General features: G+C 35.3%; 5 protein-coding genes and 2 non-coding genes across 7 annotated transcripts; 5 read left to right on the top strand and 2 right to left on the bottom strand.

The window, feature by feature from the left end:
- Positions 1 to 530: 530 nt before the first annotated feature.
- Positions 531 to 6,415, top strand: LOC124925516 (ferrochelatase-2, chloroplastic). The gene is made up of 10 exons (XM_047465539.1): positions 531 to 777; positions 859 to 1,192; positions 1,502 to 1,645; positions 2,930 to 3,031; positions 3,239 to 3,342; positions 3,423 to 3,549; positions 3,695 to 3,847; positions 5,329 to 5,429; positions 5,572 to 5,773; positions 5,907 to 6,415. The coding sequence occupies exons 1-10, from the start codon at positions 740 to 742 to the stop codon at positions 6,129 to 6,131; spliced, it is 1,530 nt and encodes a 509-aa protein (XP_047321495.1). The 5' UTR covers positions 531 to 739; the 3' UTR covers positions 6,132 to 6,415.
- On the bottom strand, positions 4,549 to 4,621 carry TRNAA-UGC. The gene has a single exon. It is a non-coding gene; the product is annotated as a tRNA-Ala (tRNA).
- Positions 6,416 to 6,888: 473 nt separating the features above from the next.
- On the bottom strand, positions 6,889 to 7,050 carry LOC124928344. Its single transcript, XR_007098544.1, has one exon. It is a non-coding gene; the product is annotated as a U1 spliceosomal RNA (small nuclear RNA).
- Positions 7,051 to 8,615: 1,565 nt separating this feature from the next.
- Positions 8,616 to 11,382, top strand: LOC124925359 (pentatricopeptide repeat-containing protein At5g39710). Its single transcript, XM_047465341.1, has one exon. The coding sequence runs from the start codon at positions 8,734 to 8,736 to the stop codon at positions 11,029 to 11,031; it is 2,298 nt and encodes a 765-aa protein (XP_047321297.1). The 5' UTR covers positions 8,616 to 8,733; the 3' UTR covers positions 11,032 to 11,382.
- A 114-nt stretch (positions 11,383 to 11,496) lies between these two features.
- LOC124925134 lies at positions 11,497 to 12,454 on the top strand. Its single transcript, XM_047465103.1, has 3 exons — positions 11,497 to 11,802; positions 12,129 to 12,218; positions 12,368 to 12,454. The coding sequence occupies exons 1-3, from the start codon at positions 11,635 to 11,637 to the stop codon at positions 12,452 to 12,454; spliced, it is 345 nt and encodes a 114-aa protein (XP_047321059.1). The 5' UTR covers positions 11,497 to 11,634.
- A 493-nt stretch (positions 12,455 to 12,947) lies between these two features.
- LOC124925358 (acetyl-coenzyme A synthetase, chloroplastic/glyoxysomal-like) lies at positions 12,948 to 17,025 on the top strand. The gene is made up of 16 exons (XM_047465340.1): positions 12,948 to 13,624; positions 13,702 to 13,845; positions 13,937 to 14,092; positions 14,174 to 14,296; positions 14,376 to 14,627; positions 14,700 to 14,890; positions 14,976 to 15,066; positions 15,274 to 15,387; positions 15,456 to 15,532; positions 15,612 to 15,690; positions 15,756 to 15,824; positions 15,913 to 16,088; positions 16,169 to 16,225; positions 16,310 to 16,400; positions 16,483 to 16,581; positions 16,663 to 17,025. Exons 1-16 carry the CDS (start codon positions 13,178 to 13,180, stop codon positions 16,846 to 16,848), a joined length of 2,352 nt encoding a protein of 783 aa, XP_047321296.1. The 5' UTR covers positions 12,948 to 13,177; the 3' UTR covers positions 16,849 to 17,025.
- A 1,316-nt stretch (positions 17,026 to 18,341) lies between these two features.
- On the top strand, positions 18,342 to 21,860 carry LOC124925915 (probable methyltransferase PMT9). The gene is made up of 8 exons (XM_047466050.1): positions 18,342 to 18,865; positions 18,945 to 19,109; positions 19,201 to 19,383; positions 19,484 to 20,078; positions 20,538 to 20,650; positions 20,724 to 20,944; positions 21,019 to 21,358; positions 21,582 to 21,860. The coding sequence occupies exons 1-7, from the start codon at positions 18,608 to 18,610 to the stop codon at positions 21,335 to 21,337; spliced, it is 1,854 nt and encodes a 617-aa protein (XP_047322006.1). The 5' UTR covers positions 18,342 to 18,607; the 3' UTR covers positions 21,338 to 21,358; positions 21,582 to 21,860.
- The last annotated feature ends 302 nt before the right edge of the window (positions 21,861 to 22,162 follow it).

Here is a 22,162-nt window from a genome sequence, read left to right as displayed (position 1 = left end):
TCAATTAAAATATTAATATTTTATTTTTAATAAATTTAAATTTTAAATAAAAAATTATTTTAATAATTAATTAATTAAAAACTCAAATAATTTATTTTCTTTAATAAATAAATTTTTTCTAGCCAAAAACACACCCAATTAAAAATAAATAAATACTCAAATAATCAAGATCTTATAGGATATAGTTTTTATTTAAAATAAAAAGATAAATTGTCAATTATTTTAATTAACTTAGAAAATTGAATATTTAAACTAATTAAGTTATGAGATGATTAAAACTTACTCATAATCCATATTTGAATGAATCTAAATCACAGTTGACCATTCTTCGCCAACTAACTGTTGAAGTTTTTGGAAAACTAGTTGGAATGAACTTTTCAACTGTAACCCTAGAAGATAGGTTTATTGACTGAAAATTTACATTTAGATATGATCTATGAATTCAACGGTGCAGATGAATATAGTAGAAGATGTTGACCCTAAAATTTACACTTTCACTCATTTTGGGTTTATGGTGTAAGGTGTGCAAGAAATGATCCACACAACAAGGGTTGTTTTCGCACGAGTGGTGGCGAGTTTTTGTGGAGAGTAAACTGGACGGACGGAGATAAACAAGTAGAGCTTTAATGGTAAGGGTCGGAAGACCACCATTGAAGGAGCATCGTCACTTTGGGATTCAATAAGAGACTCGACTGCACGTACTAGATTACTGTCTGTCTGTCTGTCTGTTGTACCAAGGATGGAGTCCCTATTATCGTCTCCAGTTAACCTTGCTGGGTCGGTCTTATTTCTTCACTCTCTTTGCTTGCATTCTTCATCTTGGATTGAATCAATTATACAATTTTGGTGTTTCTACAGGTTGCAAAATGTAATATATACTCGTCGAAGGTCATACTGTTGCTCTGGATTGCAAAAGGAGGCTTGGAGTAGTAGTAACAACAGTTATTCATACCTTCCAAAACTTTTTGCTGGTTCTTCAGGATGGTGGTCGGAAACTGTGCCGTCACTACCAAAGGGTTCACTCAGCAGACATTCAATGTCTATGGGAGCATTGCTGACATCTACCACTCAGGATAAATCCACTTCATCTCTTACCGGTGATGATAAGATAGGAGTCTTGTTGCTGAACCTGGGTGGTCCAGAAACTCTGGATGATGTGCAACCTTTCTTGTTTAATCTTTTTGCTGACCCGGTAATTTTCATTCACTCACATTATCTTTTATTCAAGTATCATTGCCGTCATGACATCATTTGAAAGTATGTAGTTTATTCTGGAACTAATACGATTCCTTAAACCTGAAGTGTGTGTATTAAAAGCAGCAAGCAAAGATTGCATGTATGGACATCATCCAGTTGATATACAAGATTTTGATTTTCCTGGTGTAGTTGAGGAATGCTTATTTAATTTAAGACCTAGTAAAGTAGTGAGGCGGCATGGTTTATGAATATTAATTCTTCATGTCTTTACCTTATGATCTTTCTCACTTTAACAATTAAACAGGATATCATTCGACTGCCAAAATTGTTTCGATTTCTTCAAAAGCCATTAGCACAATTCATATCTGTTCTAAGGGCACCGAAGAGCAAAGAGGGTTATGCTTCAATTGGTGGTGGCTCACCCCTTCGGCAGATAACTGATTCACAGGCATGATTCTGAATATCAATTGAAGTTTGTTTTCCGTGTGATGTTTTGAATGTTCATTAAAATGTTGCTTTATAAATTCCTTATTTACCATTTTGATTATCTGTGTAATAAATCTGTTATTGTGGTTGTAAGCTGTGTTATATGACTTGCATCTTGAGGACGAAGAATGATATGTTCTGCAGTTTTGTTCTGTTTGAAGTTTCTTCTTTGCTTATTGAAAAAGAGTTCATTAATTCCTGCAGTCCCTGTGGTGTACTCAAAAACTCATTAAGACTCCTTTGGTAGGATAATGCTTGGTTAAACAGAAGTTTGCTAAAACTTTGAATGCATAGATGTGATGGATATTATACTTTTAATAACCTTGACAATGAATATGGAGTAGATTTCAAGGAAAAGTGGAGGGATTTATATCCAAAATCTAGAACTAGACTATATATGGAAATCATCATATGTCATGAGGGCAGTGTGTAGCAGAGGCTAAAGTAAGCCTGTAGGTGTTCCCAAATTAGGCGAATTATGAAGGATAAAGATAAAGTAAGCTTCTGATGTCAGGCTAGTTCTGTCTATTATTATGAACATGTTAATTATCTCCAAAATCCTAATGTTTGGTCCCTTGGGCCGAGCTTTTGTCAGAGACTAGCCTTATATTGTGCTTAGGAACTGAATATATATTATTCTATTGTTTTGTTTGTATAACATGAGCACACAAATAAGAGACTGTACTTCAGCTTTGATATAATAGTTTTTTTGTTTAAAAATAAAAGCTTTGATTGACAAAAAGAAGTCGCATCACAATCACTTTTGTTTTTATATTTCCTGGTAGCTGACTTGTTGAAGTGGTCTTTAACATGATAACCTATCTTCAAGGTCCTTTTCTCATTTATGTCTTCTGCACAACATACCTCACTGGTCATAGCACTAGGTGAAGCTATAGTTTATGGAAGCCTGTTTACTTATATTATTCCTACAGAAGGCTTTTTGAAGTAGGCAGGCAGATAATATGCTTCTTTTCTCTGCTGTCCATTCTGGGGGATTATCAAAAAGATCCTGGCTTAAGTGCAGATGGAAAAAGTTAGCAATATCTAAGTTAGTTTTGTCAATAATACTATAGTGAACTTGATAAGAATCTTTCTTGCAATATGATTAGTCTTTCTCAAGCTGTAGTGGAGTTTTTATCTAAAGTTTTTGTTTTGCGTGTTATAAAAGAGCTAGCCAGCATTATAAGCACCCTCCTTTTATTGGGAGCCTACGTTGTGATCTCTTTGTTGACTCTGCTTTGTGTAGGCAGAAGAGTTGAGGAAGTCCCTTTGTTCTAAAAATGTGCCCGCTGAGGTTTATGTTGGCATGCGTTATTGGCATCCTTTTACTGAGGAAGCTATTGAACAGGTAGAAGAATCTCCCCAGTTAAACTTTCATGTTGTTATTGATTGATTTATAGTGAAGAAACCTGTCTAGTAGATTTATTTCTTTGTTTGCATAGTATACTAATAATCACCTGTTTTCACGGGGAAAAAGAGACATGCGTGAAGAAGATGCATACAAGGATATGAACACTTATATATAAGTTTTTTGTTTGATCGATTTCTTGTGTAGATAAAAAAAGACGGAATTACAAAGCTGGTTGTGCTTCCTCTATATCCACAGTTTTCCATATCCACAAGTGGTTCAAGCCTTAGATTGTTAGAAAGTATATTCCGGTGAGAAATCTCTTGTCTTCTTCTTATGAATGTCAAGTTGCATCCAGCATTAGTGATGGTAAAACAGACTGAGTTCTCAGGGAGGATGAATACCTTGTGAACATGCAACACACTGTCATACCTTCATGGTACCAACGCGAAGGATATATAAAGGCGATGGCAGACCTTATTGAAAAGGAGTTGCTAAAGTTTGACATTCCAGATAAGGTATTGACTGACCTTGTAATATTATTCATCTTTAAATGCATGTGTTACAGTTTTAGTCATGAAATAAGTACATCTTACTCATTTATTTAATATATTATTCAACTTAAATGCACGCATTTAATCTTACTCTTTGGTTTTATTGTAGGTGATGATTTTTTATAGTGCTCATGGGGTGCCTCTTGCATATGTGGAGGAAGCTGGTGATCCGTATAAGGCTGAGATGGAGGAATGTGTTGATTTGATCATGGAAGAGCTTGAAAAGAGAAAATTAAATAATGCATACACGCTTGCTTATCAGGTTTCTCTTTCTACATTTCTGTATGACTATATACTCCCTATATTACGTATCTCTCAAATGGAGTGCAATATATGAAGTCCTTATGTTGATGTGGTTTAGAATTGGATAAAATCACCAATAACTGATGTAATATGCAATGATGACTTCAGCAATATCAAGCCTTTGCCCATGTTAAAGTAGTCACTATCTTGTGGTAGTCACTCTAGTGTTAACCTAATCAAGTTAGTTTAACAGTGTGCTATGGAGTTGACTGGCTGGCTGGTTACGTATGTTGTTTGATTGTTGAATCATTTGCCCAGCAGAAGTAGAATAATCTTGGTTCTGTTTAGGGGGTAATTAATGAAAGCTGCTAAGTCTCTATAGTCTACTGTTGCAAACCACCACTATCTCCATTGATTAGAGTTGCCAACCATCTCTAATTTTCCTTTCTGTTTCTATGGAAATATTTCACCAACTTTCCATTGTAATTTTTCATTCGCTTCTCACTTCACTGTCGCTAAATACCACTTCCCATCACCTCTGTTGCCATCCATTGGGCATCTTTTTTGTTGTTAAGTATCTTTTCATTGAGCATTATGTTCCTATTCTCCTAAAGTGTTCCACACTTCTATGTTTCTCCATAATGTCCTAATGATATTCTTTAAATCATCTCGACCCAGATTGCCTAATCCTTTATTAGCAAAAAAATTAAATAGATTAAGTGGAGATGCGGGGGATCGAACCCCGTGCCTCTCGCATGCAAAGCGAGCGCTCTACCATTTGAGCTACATCCCCGACAATTATTTTGTATATTCGTAATGTTGTTATCAAATTTCTAGATTTATGTTTCAATGTTGTTTATTTTTTAGAGTTTCTGGAAATAGATTATACAACTATCTCTGATCTCTTTCTTTTCTTCTGTGTGATGTTTGCTTTTATGCTCTTAATGCCTTTTATTTTACAAGGTAACAATCTTGACAAAGGGCCTGTTTTATGCATGAAATTTTTTGTCCTTAGTTGTTAAAGACCTGTTGTTTCTTTTGCGACGATGGAGTTAGGGCTCACATAGCTGTTTGAATGTAATTGGAAGAAGGTTGAGTTGTTTTGTCAATATTTTTTAGGTAACAGTGGTTGTTTTTGTAATCATTCATGGAAAGTGAACTAATTATATATTTGGAATATCAACATCTGGTAACATCTCAGTAATCAATAGTAACATCCGGTATCATTGATTTATTTCCTTGTATAGAGCATAATATAATGTGTAAATACCTGTAAAATTCTAGGAGAGTTTTCTACCGAACTAGAGGGATTATGTGTATAGCTTGTCTATCAATTAATCCCATAATTATTTTATTCTGAAGAGAATTTATATTCTAAAATAATTGGATGTTCTTTCCCCCACTTGTCTAATTATTTGCTTTTGGTTGTGTTTTATTCCTTGGATAGTTGTTATTGTTAAAAAAGGTTTAGTTTTGACATTCCTATTGACCATGGTACAGAGTAGAGTTGGACCAGTGGAATGGTTGAAGCCGTACACTGATGACACTATCGTTGAGCTTGGGAAGAAAGGTGTAAAAAGTCTTTTAGCAGTCCCCATTAGGTATTACTGTGTCTGTTTCATCAAAATAATAATGTGTTTGAGATTGATTCTTCGCTGTTGATCATATTATTCTAGCATAAAATTAATATTTCACAATCGATTACCTGGGGTAAAATTTGAGGCATTTATTTTTTGCTGTCAGTTTTGTGAGCGAGCATATTGAAACACTAGAGGAAATTGATGTTGAGTACAAAGAATTGGCTTTAGAATCTGGTATTGAGAACTGGGGTCGTGTTCCTGCTCTAGGTTGTGAACCCACCTTCATATCTGATCTAGCTGATGCTGTGATTGAAAGTCTCCCATATGTTGGAGCAATGGCGGTTTCAAATCTGGAAGCTCGACAGGTCTGATTCTAACTAACTCTGCAGGAATTATGATTTCTTTTTGGAACAAGAACAGGGGATTAAATGTTGATAAAAGTTTTCAATTTAGCTTTTATGGTATGCTTTGGTGACAGCGAAAAGTTTTTATATGCAGTCTCTGGTGCCACTTGGAAGTATAGAGGAGCTATTGGCAGCATACGACTCCCAACGGAGAGAGCTTCCAACACCAGTGACGTTTTGGGAATGGGGATGGACTAAAAGTGCAGAGACATGGAATGGTAGAGCGGCAATGTTGGCAGTTGTTGTCCTTTTGGTCTTGGAAGTCACCACCGGGGAGGGTTTTCTTCATCAGTGGGGTGTACTGCCCTTATTCCACTGAGAAACAGCCGCAAACCCTAAAAGAATCTGTTTATTTTTGTTTCAAAGATAGTACTGAAAATATTTTGTAACAATGATGACTTGCGAAAAGAATAAAAATGAATTGGTTGCTCAAAGATGTTTAGTGAGCAAGAAGAGGAGGAGAAAGTTAAAGTCACAAGCTTTAGACAATATGACAAAAGCTTGAGTTGTGTATCTTTCTTTAGTCACAAGACAGAAAGGAAGACATTTTATTACAAGACCTTTATTTGTGATTATTATTATTAGACAAATAGCTGCTATAGTTGTCTAAGAGAATAAATTTTCTGTTAACTCTATTTATATTCTTGTTTATTTTTTTATTCTCCTATCTCTACCTTTTCTTTCTGTCATAAAATCTAACAATTTCGTTTTAATTGCAATACGAATTTAAATAGCTCTGGATGATGAAAATAAGCATAAAATTAACAAAAACAAATCAATTAATTTTTAAACAATTCAATTGATCACATTGTAAATATCATTTGTTTCTTATATAAAAAAAATGAAGAGCCAATTGGTGTAATTGAAATGTTTTTTTTACCAAATTATAGACCATAGTTCTAAATCCTACTTATTAATTATTTTAAAAAGAAAATCCTACATATTAATAGGTCTTATTAGAAGGGACAAATTTAAAATATTAAAATTATTTTTGATTCATAAAATATATAAATTTATAGTAATAAACATAAGATTAACACAAACAAAATAAAGTAATCTTTTGACTTAAAGAATAGGTAGGGGCCGCGCGAACGCAGGCCCCCTCAGCAACAAATTATGACGTAGATTCAACCACAATGGGCTGATCTTAAGTAAGCACCCTTTCTATGTGCAATGAAAGTCACTGACCTAGGCCATGGGCCTTCTTGATCGCCCAAAGACCCCGTCCAGGTAAGTATGTTATTCAGTACCCAGGCCCATCATTTTATATTGTGGTGCATTACAAACCAATTCTTGTATCTTCCGATGTGGGAATAAGTAATTGTAATAATATTAAGTATGTCATTGCTGCGGGTTCTTCATTTGGGTGGTTCAAGGTGAAAAGCTTTCGAGGAGGGAGTAATGTAGACAGAGATTATTGTCATCACTTCCGGAAAAAGTTTTCTTTTTCTTTGAGAAGATAACAAGGTAAAGGGTTCTTTCATTTGTCTCCTCTTAAGAAGTAATCGGTGTTTGTGTTACAAAGGAACTTCAGTGATACTGATTTTGAGTTCAGTTTTTTCGTTTTCACCTGGAATGAAATTCAGAGTAGTTCTATTGTAAAAGATCTTTGAATTTGCAGATTTTATACTGCTGTTGGATAATAAACTGATTGTAGGATTGTTTGATGCCAAATCTTATGGACAATTGATTCCCCTCCCCCACAATGATGAAACTTTGAGGAAAATCTGAAGTGATTCAAAGTGAGGCTTAATGTTTTGTGCATCATTTCCATGAAACAATTGAGAATACAATAAAACAATGAATATCAGATTTTAGGAGGTTCAACCCATGATAACAATGCATATGTCCACTAGGGTAGTTCATTCTATAGAATCCAATAGTTCAAATAACTCTACCTTACAATGTTCATGGGATTTCTGAATGAGTGAAAATATGATGCAATTGTATGGTTTATGAATTTGTTTGACTTGTAAATTTGTGTTTGCAGTATCTCAACTCTTTAAATGACTTTTCTTACTCTCAAATCATACATGGAATGGAGAAGGAAAGGGAGATGAAAGCCTAATGTAGTAGATATGCACCCTGAAACTGGTGATATCTCTATTTGACAGAGACTGCAATTGTAATGAACTAAACCTAACTTTGGTTGAGAAAGTTTGAAACTATTTGACCAAGTATTCCTGCCTTTTGTGCATACTTTCATCCCAAAAGGAACCAAGTCTTTGCCTGGAAGGTAGAAGCAATTTGAGAGTTTTTCTGAAAACTTGCTTTTACTGCTGTTCATTATCATAGAAAACATGAATTCCTTTAAATGTCCACAATGCAGCTAACGGTCACATATCTTTGGACTTTCTTAGGACTTGTAAGAAAGGCTGAAAAGTTGAATCCAAGGAATTTCAAATTTTCACTTAATTATGCGTGAATATTAAAGTTTATTTGTCATAAATCATTTAAAACTTTCTTTCTAATCTTCCAGATATTGTGGTGACAAAATTATGCGTGAGTCCTAACATTTGCTTATCTCTTATCATTTTTATTTTTTTTTTCTTTATTCATTTTTTTACTCTTTATAATTTTTTTTACTTTTTTTTTTCATTCCTTTCTATTTTTTTTAATATAATTGTATTTAAACCTATATATTCATCCCCTTATTTATTTATTTAAATTTTAATTAGTTTATTATACCAATAAAAAATTAAAATAGTTATTATATAAATAAAACGCGTATTTAAACAAACAGGTTTAACTTATTTTATAATATATTTAGAGAAGAATTTGAAATGACGCCGCCATCCATCAGTAGTATGCAAGAGCGGTCTCAGTTCAGTTCAATGTTGCCGGCGCCGGAGTCTGCAATATCCCACCAATTCTCTGCGTCGTTCGATAGTTAGTACCCACCAATTATCAATCTCGACGATATGTTCATCGTTAAACCCCGACGACCGACCGCCGCTCTCCACAACCTCACTCTTCGGACACTCTCCTCCTCTTCCGTCCCCGATACTATTCTCGTCGATAGGGCTATCTCCTTCCTCAAGAGCAATTCTATATCCCTTCTCGATTCTCTTTCTTCCCAGTTCACTCCCTTGTCCGCTTCCTATTTACTCCTCCATTCCCAGAACAACCAGAATCTCATCCTTCATTTTGTCAACTGGGCCAAGAATCGCCCTTTCTTGGACCTCCAATGTAAATGTCAGGCCGTTCACATTCTAACCAGGTTTAGGCAGTACAAGGTCGCACAATCCCTCGTGGAGGATTTTGCAGTCAATGACGCTGCTGCCGCGGAGGATGAGTCCGGGGAGATGGTATTCCGTTGCCTCGAGGAGTCTTACCATCTTTGCAATTCGAGTTCAGCAGTTGTTGATCTTGTGGTAAAGGGTTTCTCTCGCGTTAGAATGATTCAAAAAGCTATTAACATCATTAGTTTGGCTAAAAAAAGTGGTCTCATGCCCACTGTTCTGTCTTACAATGCAGTCATCGATGCGATTGTCAGAACTCACGGGTCTGTTGAATTGGCTGAAGAAATGTACGATAATATGCTACGAAATCGCGTTTCCCCAAATGTTTTCACTTATAATATACTGATTTGGGGTCTCTGTCGTATTAAGGAATTGGATAGGGGCTTATGGCTTTTCAATGAGATGCAAAAGAATGGGTGTTTGCCCAATGTTGTCACCTGTAACACCTTAATAGATGGTTACTGTAAGTTAAGGAGGATTGACGATGCCTTTGGTTTAATGAATTCAATGCAAGAGAAAGGCTTGGACCCGAACTTGATCACGTTTAATGTGATAATCAATGGTTTGTGTAGGGAGGGTAGGATGAAGGAAACATGTGAAGTTCTTGAGAAGATGAAATGGATGAGTTACCTCCCAGATGAGGTGACATACAATACCCTCGTCAATGGGTACTGCAAAACCGGTGATTTCCACCAAGCACTTGTCTTGCACAAGGAAATGGTTGGTAATGGTCTCTCTCCCAATGTTGTCACATACACATCTCTGATCAATAGCATGTGTAAAGCAGGCAACTTGAATCGCGCACTCCAGCTGTTTGATGAAATGCATGTTAGAGGTCTCTTTCCAAATGAGAGAACATACACAACACTGATCGACGGCTTCTCACAACGGGGATTGTTGGATAAAGCTCAAGAAATCCTGAGCAAAATGGTTGAATCTGGATTCCACCCTTCAATTATAACGCACAATACTCTAATAAATGGATATTGCCTTGTGGGAAAGATGGAAGACGCTTTGGGTATCATGAAGGACATGATGGGAAAGGGATTATCTCCAGATGTGGTAAGTTACAGCACGATTATATCCGGGTATTGTAGGAAAATGGAGATAGGCTTAGCTTTTCAGATGAAACAAGAGATGATGAACCGAGGAATCATACCCGATGCTGTTACATATTCAACACTGATTCGTGGCTTATGTCTGGAGGGAAGATTGCCAGACGCTTTCCACTTTCTGCAGGAGATGTGGAGAATGGGATTGCAACCCGATGAATGTACATACACAACGCTCATAAATGGTTACTGTACAGAAGGTGAAATCGAGGGCGCCCTTCATTTGCATGATCAGATGATCCGGGAAGGCTTGCTTCCAGATGTCGTGACCTACAGCGTGCTAATAAACGGTCTAAACAAGGAAGCACGAGAAAAGGAGGCCAAACAAGCCCTTTTCAAGTTATCTATTCCATTTGAAGATTTGATGTCTTACAAGAGGCTGATGGATGGTTGCAGCAGCTCGGACTTTAAGAACGCTGCAGCTCTAATAAAAGGATTTTGTATGAAAGGATTGATGAATGAAGCGGACAAGGTGTTGGAAGCCATGATCGAAAGAAGCTGCAAACCAAGCGAAGCGGTTTACAATATTATGATACACGGGCATTCAGTGAAGGGCAATTTAGACAGGGCTTGTGGTTTATACTATGAAATGATTGGTTTAGGATTCATGCCACATGCGGTTACTGTCATTGCTTTGATTAAAGAACTGTACAAACAGGGGAGAGCGGAGGAGACGAGTCGGGTTGTAGAGAATACACTGTGTAACTGTAAGGTTCATGATGCTGAGGTGGCGAAAGAGTTGGTTAGAGTAAATCATAAAGAAGGGAACATGTCTGCTGTGTTGGATACTCTAACTCAAATGGCAAGAGATGGGCTTCTTCCTAATGCTACTACTGAAACCGCCCCTGCTTGGAGAGATAGATAGGTTAACCAAGTTGTAATTTGATTCTTTCACAAGGAATTGACTGACATTGAAAGCCTTAGAGGGACCCAAAATACACGTTTGGTCCTGCTCCTGCGACGGCACATAATGATGGAAATGCATTGAAAGTCATATTTGTTAGCGGTCTATTCTTCTTCTGATGAGTTAACCGGGTTTGAGTTAATGGTGGTTGGGTGCAATTTTGGCTCGCTAAATCTTCCCATTAGATTATTATTTTATGATCAATTCAGGAAATAGGGCTTGTTTATTGCGTTTTGTACACAAACCAAATAACCAGTGCTATTGATTGTTATAAGAATAATTATAAGATAATACATTCACACCTACTTTTGTAAGTTTTGCTATAACAGAAGTGCTTAATTCATTCAATTTCAGGACTGTGTTATTAGAAGTTTAAATCTCAACCAAAGAGAAAAATAAATAATAATTCAATACCATTGTTGATGGAACTTCCAATTGCAATGCTTGCTTGTGCTCGAATTGGTGCGATCAATCTTCTTGTTTCTGTTTGTATATCATATAATATGATTCTGGTTTTTCTTTTCTGTTACTTCAGGTTGTGTTTGCTGGATTTCTCAAAGAATAATGGACTGCAAACCTCAAGTTCTGGTCAGGTGCAATGCTGTTATGAAGAATGAATCCAAAGTTATTAATCTCAAAGACATAGTTGATACTGCGATTAATGAATCGACTCAAAATGGAATTACAGTTGATACTTGTTTGGCACTTGAAAAACCATTCAGCTATGAAAAGGTATTTGGTGGCAGGTTCTCCATTACAATAATAGCGAACTATTAAGGTTGTGTTTGGTTATTTGCTTGATATATGTTCTTTCCCTACATTGTGTAATGTCGAATGGGTTGATTACGAGGATTCACTATTCTTGCTTTATACTAGTGGAAGCACTGGTAAGCCTAAGTGTGTTCTTCATACAACTGAGGGCTTTATGGTCTATAGTTTGTGACAACTTTCAAATATGCGCTTGAATAATATATAGTGGTAAAGAAAACATCTGATTGTTTCTCGAATGCATATTTGGACCGTCTAGGATTATTAACTTTTTTTTTCTGTTATTTTAGGTGTACTGCAGATTGTGGGTGGATTACTGGTCACAGTTATGCGACTTACAGGCTCTGCTTAATGGAGCAACAGTTGTTATATATGAAGGGGTAAATAGTTCATTCAATAATAATTCAACATTTACATTACACATAGTACAGTTACTTATTTATACTACTAGCGTGCTAATAATAACTGAAAATAACTAACTAATTAACAAGTAATTATTAACATAACTACCTCTAATTACTTTAAACAGCTTATTATCCCAGACAACTTGATGACAGATCTAATCTTGTTTTCATGGGCAGAGTTTCAGTCTTCCTGTTTACCTTTAGATTCGTAGAATTTACTTTTCGTTTAAATCTGTTAATTGTGCAGTATGTTAGTCAAAGTACTTGGAAGTGTTGGCGAGCTTATAAATCTAAAATCTTGGAGGTTCTGTACAGATTACATTTACTAGAAATTTCAGACATTGATTTCTTAAATTTTGTGCTTATTGTGTCAATAAGAGCTTGTTTGTTGTTGGGTTATTGGGGGTTTTAATTGGGTTTTTTTAGAAAAATATTGTTTTGATGAAAAAGTAGGTTATTTGGGTTATTAATGAATTGAGTTACTATAATGTCATTTTGTATTTAATATTGAAGGATAATATAGGGGTATTTAGTATTTTGGTTGATATTAAGTGATTAAATGAAAAGGAAATAATATGTGATAAAGTGGATTTTTGTAAAAAAAAAAAAAAAAAACTAGTACAGCTCTAGTTGGTTTTACAATGTAGCAAGAGATTCAAGATGTCTTTATTAATTTTTTTTTATTAATTAATCTATTTAAAAATGAAGTAAGTTTATTAAAAAATAATTTTTAGGATTAAAAGAATTATATATTAGCACGTGCAATAAATAAAAAAATAAATAAAGCCTTAAAAAAAATATTGTATTCTTCCGGTTCCCAATGGATATATATATCTGGTCTCATGCATAGGTGTGTTGACTATGGAATGCGAATGCTTCTCAATCATGTAATCATGATCCCATTATTATTATTATTATATATGGAGTGAGTAATAATGATTAAGAAATGGTCAAACTGGATGAAGATGGTGGCCCTTCCTTCCTTCTGGTTTACTACTACGAAGAAGGATTGTCTTCTTCTTCATGGAACTGCTATTGCTCCTTCTTCTTCATTGCTTGTAAGATCTGATCACCCTTCATCCCCTACATCATCATCCCCTGTTTCAAACAATAGGCTATCCACCACATTGGATCATAGAAATTCCCGTCCATTTTCTTCTTCTATTCATGTCACCGGAAAGGTAAAGTCTCCATCATCACGGATTGGTGCCGGTGCTGGCCGAAATGAGCTGGTGTTGGAAATGGAGGGTACTCAGGCAACAACGAATCACTTGTTGAACAATGCCATTGTTCTAGGAGAGTCGCTTGCTTCTGAGGAAGATGATCTCATCTTGCCAAGCAATGGATTTTCTCAACAGGCGACTGTTTCTTCTATCCAGAAGGTCTGTTTTATTAAGTAACACTTCCTTCTTTAGATTTTGAGTATCGTTTTATCACTGAGAGTTAGTTACACTATCAGTATCTAGAGATGTACAGAAGATCAATAGAGGATCCTGCCGGATTCTGGTCTGATATTGCGTCGGAGTTCTTTTGGAAAAGGAAATGGGGGCAAGACGTATACTCCGAGAATCTGGATATCAGAAAAGGGGATGTTAAGATTGAGGTCATTACCTAAACCTTGTTTTCTCCAATGTTTTTGAATCTGTATATGATCATATAACATTATCATTGTCCTTTTTGTCTTATTTGATCAGTGGTTTAAGGGTGGGGTGACCAATATTTGCTTCAACTGTTTGGACAGAAACATCGAATCAGGCAATGGCGACAAAATCGCTCTTTATTGGGAAGGAAATGAGATTGGGAAAGATAGCAACTTAACATATAAACAGCTCCTTGAGAGAGTTTGTCAGGTTTGATTCTTTCTTAAAGATTGTCAGGATGGAAGACTTTGTTAGGTTTGATTATTTTTTATTGTCTCGTCTTTTGTTCAGCTTGCAAATTACTTAAAACATATTGGTGTTAAAAAAGGAGATGCTGTTGTCATCTATTTACCGATGCTCATGGAACTTCCAATTGCAATGCTTGCTTGCTCTCGAATTGGCGCTGTCCACTCGGTACTATAAAACCCCATTATTGATTTATCGACCAGTCTTCTTGTTTCTGTTTGTAAAATCATATTTCTGTCACTTAAAGGTCGTGTTTGCTGGATTTTCTTCGGAATCTCTCTCCCAAAGAATAATGGATTGCAAACCTCGAGTTTTAATAACCTGCAATGCTGTTATGAGAGGATCCAAAGTTATCCATTTAAAAGACATAGTTGATACTGCGGTTATTGAATTGGCTCAAAATGGAATTACAGTTGATACTTGTTTGGTATTTGAAAATCAATCAGCTATGAAAAGGGAAGATACAAAGTGGAATATGGGAAAAGATATCTGGTGGCAGGTTCTCTATTACTATAATAAGCGAACTAATAAGGTTGCTATTTTCTTGATGGATGTTCTTTTTTCCTTACAGGATGTCGTAGACACGTTCCCTACATCGTGTAATGTTGAATGGGTGGAAGCCGAGGATCCATTGTTTTTGCTTTATACTAGTGGAAGCACTGGGAATCCTAAAGGTGTTCTTCATACAACCGGGGGCTATATGGTCTATACTGCGACAACCTTCAAATATGCGTTTGACTATAGGGAATCGGATATATACTGGTAAAGAAAACATCTGATTAATTATCGAATGCATATTTTGGATCATCTAGGATTATTTATTAACTTATTTTTTCTGTTATTTTAGGTGTACAGCAGATTGTGGGTGGATTACTGGTCACAGTTATGTTACTTATGGTCCTCTTCTTAATGGAGCAACAGTTGTTATATATGAAGGGGTAGAGAAACCGAACTATTTTAAGTTCATTGAATAACAATTTGATATTACCATTACACATTACAATTACTTATTTATACTACTTAATTGTAACTGAAAATAACTACCTAGTTAACTAGTAACTGCTAACATAACTATTTTTAACCACTTATAACTAACATTATAACCAGGCAACTTGATGACATGTCTAATTTTGTTTTCATGACAGGCTCCAAATTATCCAGATTCTGGAAGATGTTGGGACATTGTTGATAAGTACAAGGTAACAATATTCTACACTGCTCCCACTCTGGTGCGGTCTCTCATGCGTGCTGGAGATGAGGTAAGAATTTCAGTCATTCCTTAGATTTGTAGAATTTAGTTTTCCATTTAATTTTGTTAATTGTGCAGTATGTTAGACGATATTCAAGGAAATCGTTGAGAGTACTTGGAAGTGTTGGCGAGCCTATAAATCCAAAATCATGGAGGTTTATCTCTAGTACAGATTACTTTTACTAGAAATTTCAGACGTTGATTTCTTAAATTTATTGCTAATTGTGTCATTAGGTGGTTTTACAATGTAGTAGGAGATACGAGATGTCCTATATCTGACACTTGGTGGCAAACAGAGACTGGTGGCTTTTTGGTAAATATGACTTCATTCCGTTATGTTCGGTATGAATGATATATAATGATTTTTGTTGCAAACAGATTACTCCTTTACCAGGTGCATGGCCATTGAAGCCTGGTTCTGCTACTTTCCCTTTCTTTGGAGTTCAGGTCATATTTGTTGCAAACTTATGCAGTATAAATTTGTTTTTCCTTTACTCTTTTTCTGGTTAAGAACTTCTTTGTTATATGGATTCAGACTGTTATAGTAGACGATAAAGGTGTTGAGATTAAAGGTGAATGCAACGGGTACTTGTGTGTGAAAGGATCATGGCCTGGGGCATTCAGGTCCCTTTATGGTGATCATGAGAGATATGAAACTACTTATTTCAAGCCATTTCCTGGATATTATTTTAGCGGTGATGGTTGCAGCAGGTATTTTTTATTTTATCTCTTTCATACAAAAAAGGTTAACATCTTCTTTTTAACATGGGTTTTTGAAATTTTCAACAAAGGGACAAGGATGGGTATTACTGGCTTACAGGAAGAGTTGACGACGTCATTAATGTCAGGTAAATCTCAAATCTATCAGATGTTTTGTCAAAGTTTTTGAAGGGTTTTTCCAATTGTTTAGTTTTTGTTTCAAATACATGAAGTGGACATAGAATTGGTACTGCTGAAGTGGAATCTGCGTTAGTTTCGCATCCTCAGTGTGCTGAAGCTGCAGTTGTTGGTTATGAGCATGAGGTAGATTTAGAACTTAATAATTAATGCTCATTTTGGTAAAATAGTTGCATTTCAATTTAAACTATTTTTGTTTGTCCTTAAGGTGAAAGGGCAGGGCATTTATGCCTTTGTTACCTTGGTTGATGGGATTGCCTTTAGTGAAGAACTTCGAAAGAGCCTCATACTTACTGTGAGAAACCAGGTGCATTTTTCTTAGATAATCTTCATCCTGTTTGTTCTCTGTGTTCTTTTTTTATAAACAAATGTTATTATTTTTCTTCAGATTGGAGCATTTGCGGCCCCTGATAAAATTCATTGGGCGCCTGGTCTTCCGAAGACAAGGAGTGGAAAGATAATGAGGAGAATTTTGAGAAAAATTGCTTCAAGGGAATTGGATGAGCTGGGAGATATAAGCACACTTTCAGATCCTAGTGTGGTTGATCAACTTATTGCTCTTTCAGATTGCTGAAATGACCATTATCATCATTCATTCTATATTTCTATTTCAGATTTAAGACAATAAATACTTTTCCATCGGGGGATTCTTGCTTAGAATGAATCGTGATAGATGAATGATAAAACAATACATAAAATCATAAATTGTTGGAGTTTTGTTGTTTTGAAAGAAAAATTAATGCAACTTTTTATAAGATAGAGTAGTAGTAGTAGACATATTAATTGTTGAAATTATCATCTGATTTTGATCAAATGTGATACCTTTAAATTGAACCTTTGAGACATTAGAGTCAAGAGTTAATAAATTTGCAAGATTATCAAATTCATAGAAGTAGAGATTGAAACGTTAAAACTTAAAAGTGAGTATTTATGTGTATTTTTATTCCAAACAAGGTCAGTTTTAATGATTTTTTTTTTTTTTGATAAAAATTAATTATAATTAAATCAAATAAGAGTTATAACAAACTTTTCTAACAAGTGAGAAAAGGATATCTTATTAGTAAAGTCACTGCCCACCATTACACTCTAGTTTTGCCTTAATCGACACTTTTTGAAAACCATACTCATAAGAAGGGAAAATGCGCCCACCTATAAAAACTTATACAAATAATGAACTATCTAAAGGTTGGCTTTGAGAGTTTTGAGAGTCTTAAAGCTATAACTCTCAAGCCAGCCTTACCTTCTATTATAATAAGATTAGTAAAAGGTCTTTCTTGCTTTTTTTTTTTTTTTTTTCGCTTGCTTGAGCGCAAATATATATATATATAGTCTTAAAAAGAGTTTGAAATAAAGCTCTATCTATAGAGGCGTTTGTCTTTTTTTGCTCCCAAAAATAGAATATTAAAAAGTTAGTAAAGACCCGTCCCTTGTTTCAGTCCGAATGAGTCCCCGGAACCCGGGATGTTGGCTTCCGCCAATAGTGAACTATTAAGAATCGCATCCGTGCATTTTCAACATTATAGCTTTTTTTTCTGCAGAAAAAATAGAACATTAATTTGCAAATATTAAAATATAATGGAGGTTCAAAACTAAAATTCTAATTATTCAACAATAATACAATTTTTTTAAGGTGATTCCGAAGACACTAACCTGACGTTGGACGAATTTCTACAATAAAATTTTGAAAAGTGAAATTTGTCTGTGTTAGAGGGTGGATAAGTAACTCTAAAAAATTTTTTACCAAATAATAATTGATTATTTTTGGAATATAGTCAAAATAACAATAAACTCATAAACACGATTGGAGAATATAAGTATCGTACAATCCACCAAATATTGATAATATTGATAGTATTATTCGAATTATAAAAATTCGAGAAGACAAATTTAATCTGAATAAATAGAATGAAGTGTTGAAGAAACATAACATCAATTCAATTTTGAGCGGTGAATAATTACTATAATCAGGGACATAGATTTCGAGATTTAATGAATTAATTAAATATTAATTAAATAAATTAGAGACTTAACAGCTAGCGTTACGCAAGGAGAAAAACACTGTATTTTGGATTACAGTAATGGCAGAAGAAAGAAAGAACTCTGTCTCTCTCCACACTCCAGCACAAGAACCATGCCCCAACGCCGTCGTCGTCTCTCTCTAGAGTACATTTGAGTTTTGAATTGTAATCCAGATAGAGCTTTTACAGGAACCTAATCCAGATCCTACGACTAGATTGATTGGAGTTAGGAAACCCGTTCAATCTCTCTTTCTCTCTTTCATTCGCAAGAAAATATTGAGACTAGTGTTTTGACTAGGGGGCGCCCACACAAAGATGAAGCAGACTAGTGAGATTATTGTCAATCCCAAGAAGCTCAAATACACTCTTTTCGGATTGATCGTGTTCTTGGGACTCATTTGTCTACACTACAATTCCTTTTTCACTCCTGGCTCACTGGTGGACGACTACGCCGCCGCTGCCAACGAGGGGACCGATCCCGTTATCAGGAGATTTGCTTCGGGACAAGAAGACCTCGCCTACGAAGCGTTGCCAGACAAGATTCATAACTTCCAAATCTCCAAGAGTATTCCCGTATGTGATGAACTGTGTTTTACTAATGATTTTCAATTGTTTGAGAATGTGCTTCTTTCTTCTTCTTGTTCATTCACAGATATGCGATATGAAGCACTCAGAATTAATCCCTTGCTTGGATAGAAATCTGATATATCAGCTAAAATTGAAGCTCAATCTGACGCTAATGGAGCACTACGAAAGGCATTGTCCCCCATCTGAAAGGCGTTACAATTGTCTTATTCCTCCTCCAACCGGTTACAAGGTCAGTGGAGTATGTTCATTGCTTTCCATTTTCACATGTAAAGAGTTTCGGTTGATTCCTAGTCACAATAGTATGAATTTTAGAATTCCAGATCCCTATTAGATGGCCGGCTAGCAGAGATGAGGTATGGAAATCAAATATACCACACACGCATCTAGCTCAAGAGAAATCTGATCAGAATTGGATGGTTGTAAACGGAGATAAAATCAAATTCCCCGGCGGAGGAACACATTTTCATTACGGAGCGGACAAGTACATAAGTTCTATTGCTGGGGTACTTTTCTCATTTCTCCCAAACCCTAGATGCTCTAATCAACAATTTTGCTTGTTCATTTCACTTAAATCATCATTATTATTATGCCTGCCCTGAACAGATGCTAAAGTTCCCAGCTGACAATCTCAATAACAGAGGAAATATTCGGAATGTGCTTGATGTGGGTTGTGGAGTTGCAAGTTTCGGGGCTTATCTTCTTTCTCTAGACATTATATCCATGTCTCTTGCTCCTAACGATGTTCACCAAAACCAAATACAGTTTGCATTAGAGAGGGGGATTCCATCCACCCTTGGTGTCTTGAGTACAAAAAGGCTCCCGTTTCCAAGCAGATCATTTGAACTTGCTCATTGTTCTCGGTGTCGGATTGACTGGCTTCAAAGGGATGGAATTCTCTTGTTGGAACTAGATAGGCTTTTGAGACCAGGAGGATATTTCGTGTACTCCTCTCCTGAAGCATATGCACATGATCCCGAGAACAGAAGGATTTGGAATGCTATGTATGATCTTTTGAGAAGAATGTGCTGGAGAGTTGTCTCTAGGAAAGAGCAGACTGTTATATGGGCTAAGCCACTCAGCAATAGCTGTTACTTGAAAAGAAATTCAGGAATCCACCCTCTATTGTGTAGTTCTAGTGATGATCCGGATGCTAGCTGGAATATGCTTATGAAGCCATGTATCACTGCCTACTCAACAAGTAAGTCGCCTTCTTTCAGAAACATTGAACCTATTTGGGGACTGATATATCATTTTTTCCGTTTGTTGTTAGATTCTAGTGTGATTTTTTTTGTATCATTATCCATATAATTTTCTAGATTATTGTGATTGTTGTCAAGATTTGTTTTAGATATGATAGGATTATAAAATGTGATAACAAATGGTTAATTATTTCACCACTCTTAAGAGTTGGTTTGATGTAGGGTTATATAAAAGAAAACAAATCTTGTTTGTTGAAAAAGTAGATTATTTAGGGTTAAGTGACTAAAATATCCTTTTGTATATAATATTTTAAAATATTGTAAAAAATAAAGTAAGATTATTTTAATTATTTAATATTTTAGTTGATAATGACATGATGTGGGATTGATGTGACCCTTCATCAAACAAGGCTTAATTTATTTATGTCTTGATTCTGGTCATTCTCTGTAATAACCAGAAATGCACAGAGAAAAAGGGAGTGGACTTGCACCATGGCCTAGGAGGCTTACAGTGCCACCTCCACGGCTTGAAGAGATTCATGTTAGTCCTAATGAATTTGAAGAGGACACTGTAAGTTCTTATTTATTTCATGTAACCTTGGGGTAAATTGTCCAAGTTTCTGAAGCAGTCTTAATTTTTGCAGAATATATGGCATTATAGAATAACTGACTACTGGAAGCAGATTAGACCTGTTATGATTAATGCTTCCTTTAGAAATGTTATGGATATGAATTCGAATCTAGGTGGGTTTGCTGCTGCCCTCAAAGACGAAGATGTTTGGGTGATGAATGTTGCTCCAGTCAATTCTTCATCCAGATTAAAGATTGTTTATGACCGTGGGTTGATTGGCACTGTTCATGACTGGTATGCCTGAACTGACCTAGATTCAAAAACTTATTGTTTTTTTTTTTTTATATTGAGTTGTTGAAATCATGCAGGTGTGAATCGTTCTCTACATATCCACGCACATATGATCTTCTTCATGCATGGACAGTTTTCTCAGAAATTGAGGCACGCGGATGTAGTTTGGAGGATTTGTTGATTGAGATGGACCGCTTGCTCAGGCCTAATGGGTTTGTCATAATAAGGGATAGGCCCTCCATTGTGAGTGTAATAAGAAAATACTTGCCTATCCTGAAATGGGATGGATGGTCATTGGAGGTTGAACCAAGGATTGATTCCCTATCTCTTAATGAGGAGAGAGTTCTAATAGCAAGAAAGAAACTATGGAGTGGTGAAGATGTTGCAAATACTTGAATTGTCTTCATCTTTTAGTAGGTACATACATGCCTAACCCTTTTATCATCTTTTTGTGAACCATTTAGATTTGGAAATACTTTTTTTTTTATTTTTTCTGTATGGATCCAGATGATATCATTCGTTTTTGGGTCATATTTCTTGTATATAGATATAGATTACGTTTGAAAACTGAAATTTGGAGGTTTCTCATCCCGATCTGGATTCATATACATAATTGACGTAGTTCCCATTTCATCCACAGGAAGGATTAGCATGATGGGTCAAAAATTGTGATTGCTGGCAAAAGCTTCCTCGAGAATGATTTGCACAATGAAGAGAGCGGCGATCAATCTGCTGAGCATGTTTCACCAGGCATATATGGTTCAAGTGTAAACAGATACAACCTCTATTTAACTGAAACATGGTCACTGGGTGCAAAGTTATGGACTTTGTAGTTTTCTTTACAGCATTTTTAATATGATGGATGATGTTAAAAGATATGTATATCTTTAGTCACAGGAAACATATAAGATGCTCAAATATGATGATGATGATGATATTGAAGAGCATAATTTAAACATATAAGCAAAACAAACCAATTTGCATGTGGTATACTTATTTTTAATTAATATACAATATAAAAACATATTTAATTGGTGAAAATGTTTTAAAATCATTATATTTTATTTTAATGTTAATTATTTACTCATTTTATTTGTATACTTATTTTTTAAAATTATAATTATTTATTTTTATAATATTTTACTCTAATTTATTTTTAATATTTATTAACATTTTTTTAATATTATAATTTTTTTTCGTTTGAACTTTTTATTGAATTTA

This window comes from Impatiens glandulifera, chromosome 2 (assembly GCF_907164915.1).
Source record: "Impatiens glandulifera chromosome 2, dImpGla2.1, whole genome shotgun sequence".
Taxonomy (NCBI): domain Eukaryota; kingdom Viridiplantae; phylum Streptophyta; class Magnoliopsida; order Ericales; family Balsaminaceae; genus Impatiens; species Impatiens glandulifera.
Note: the sequence above shows the minus strand (reverse complement) of the source record. Positions and strands in the feature narration are given on the sequence as shown.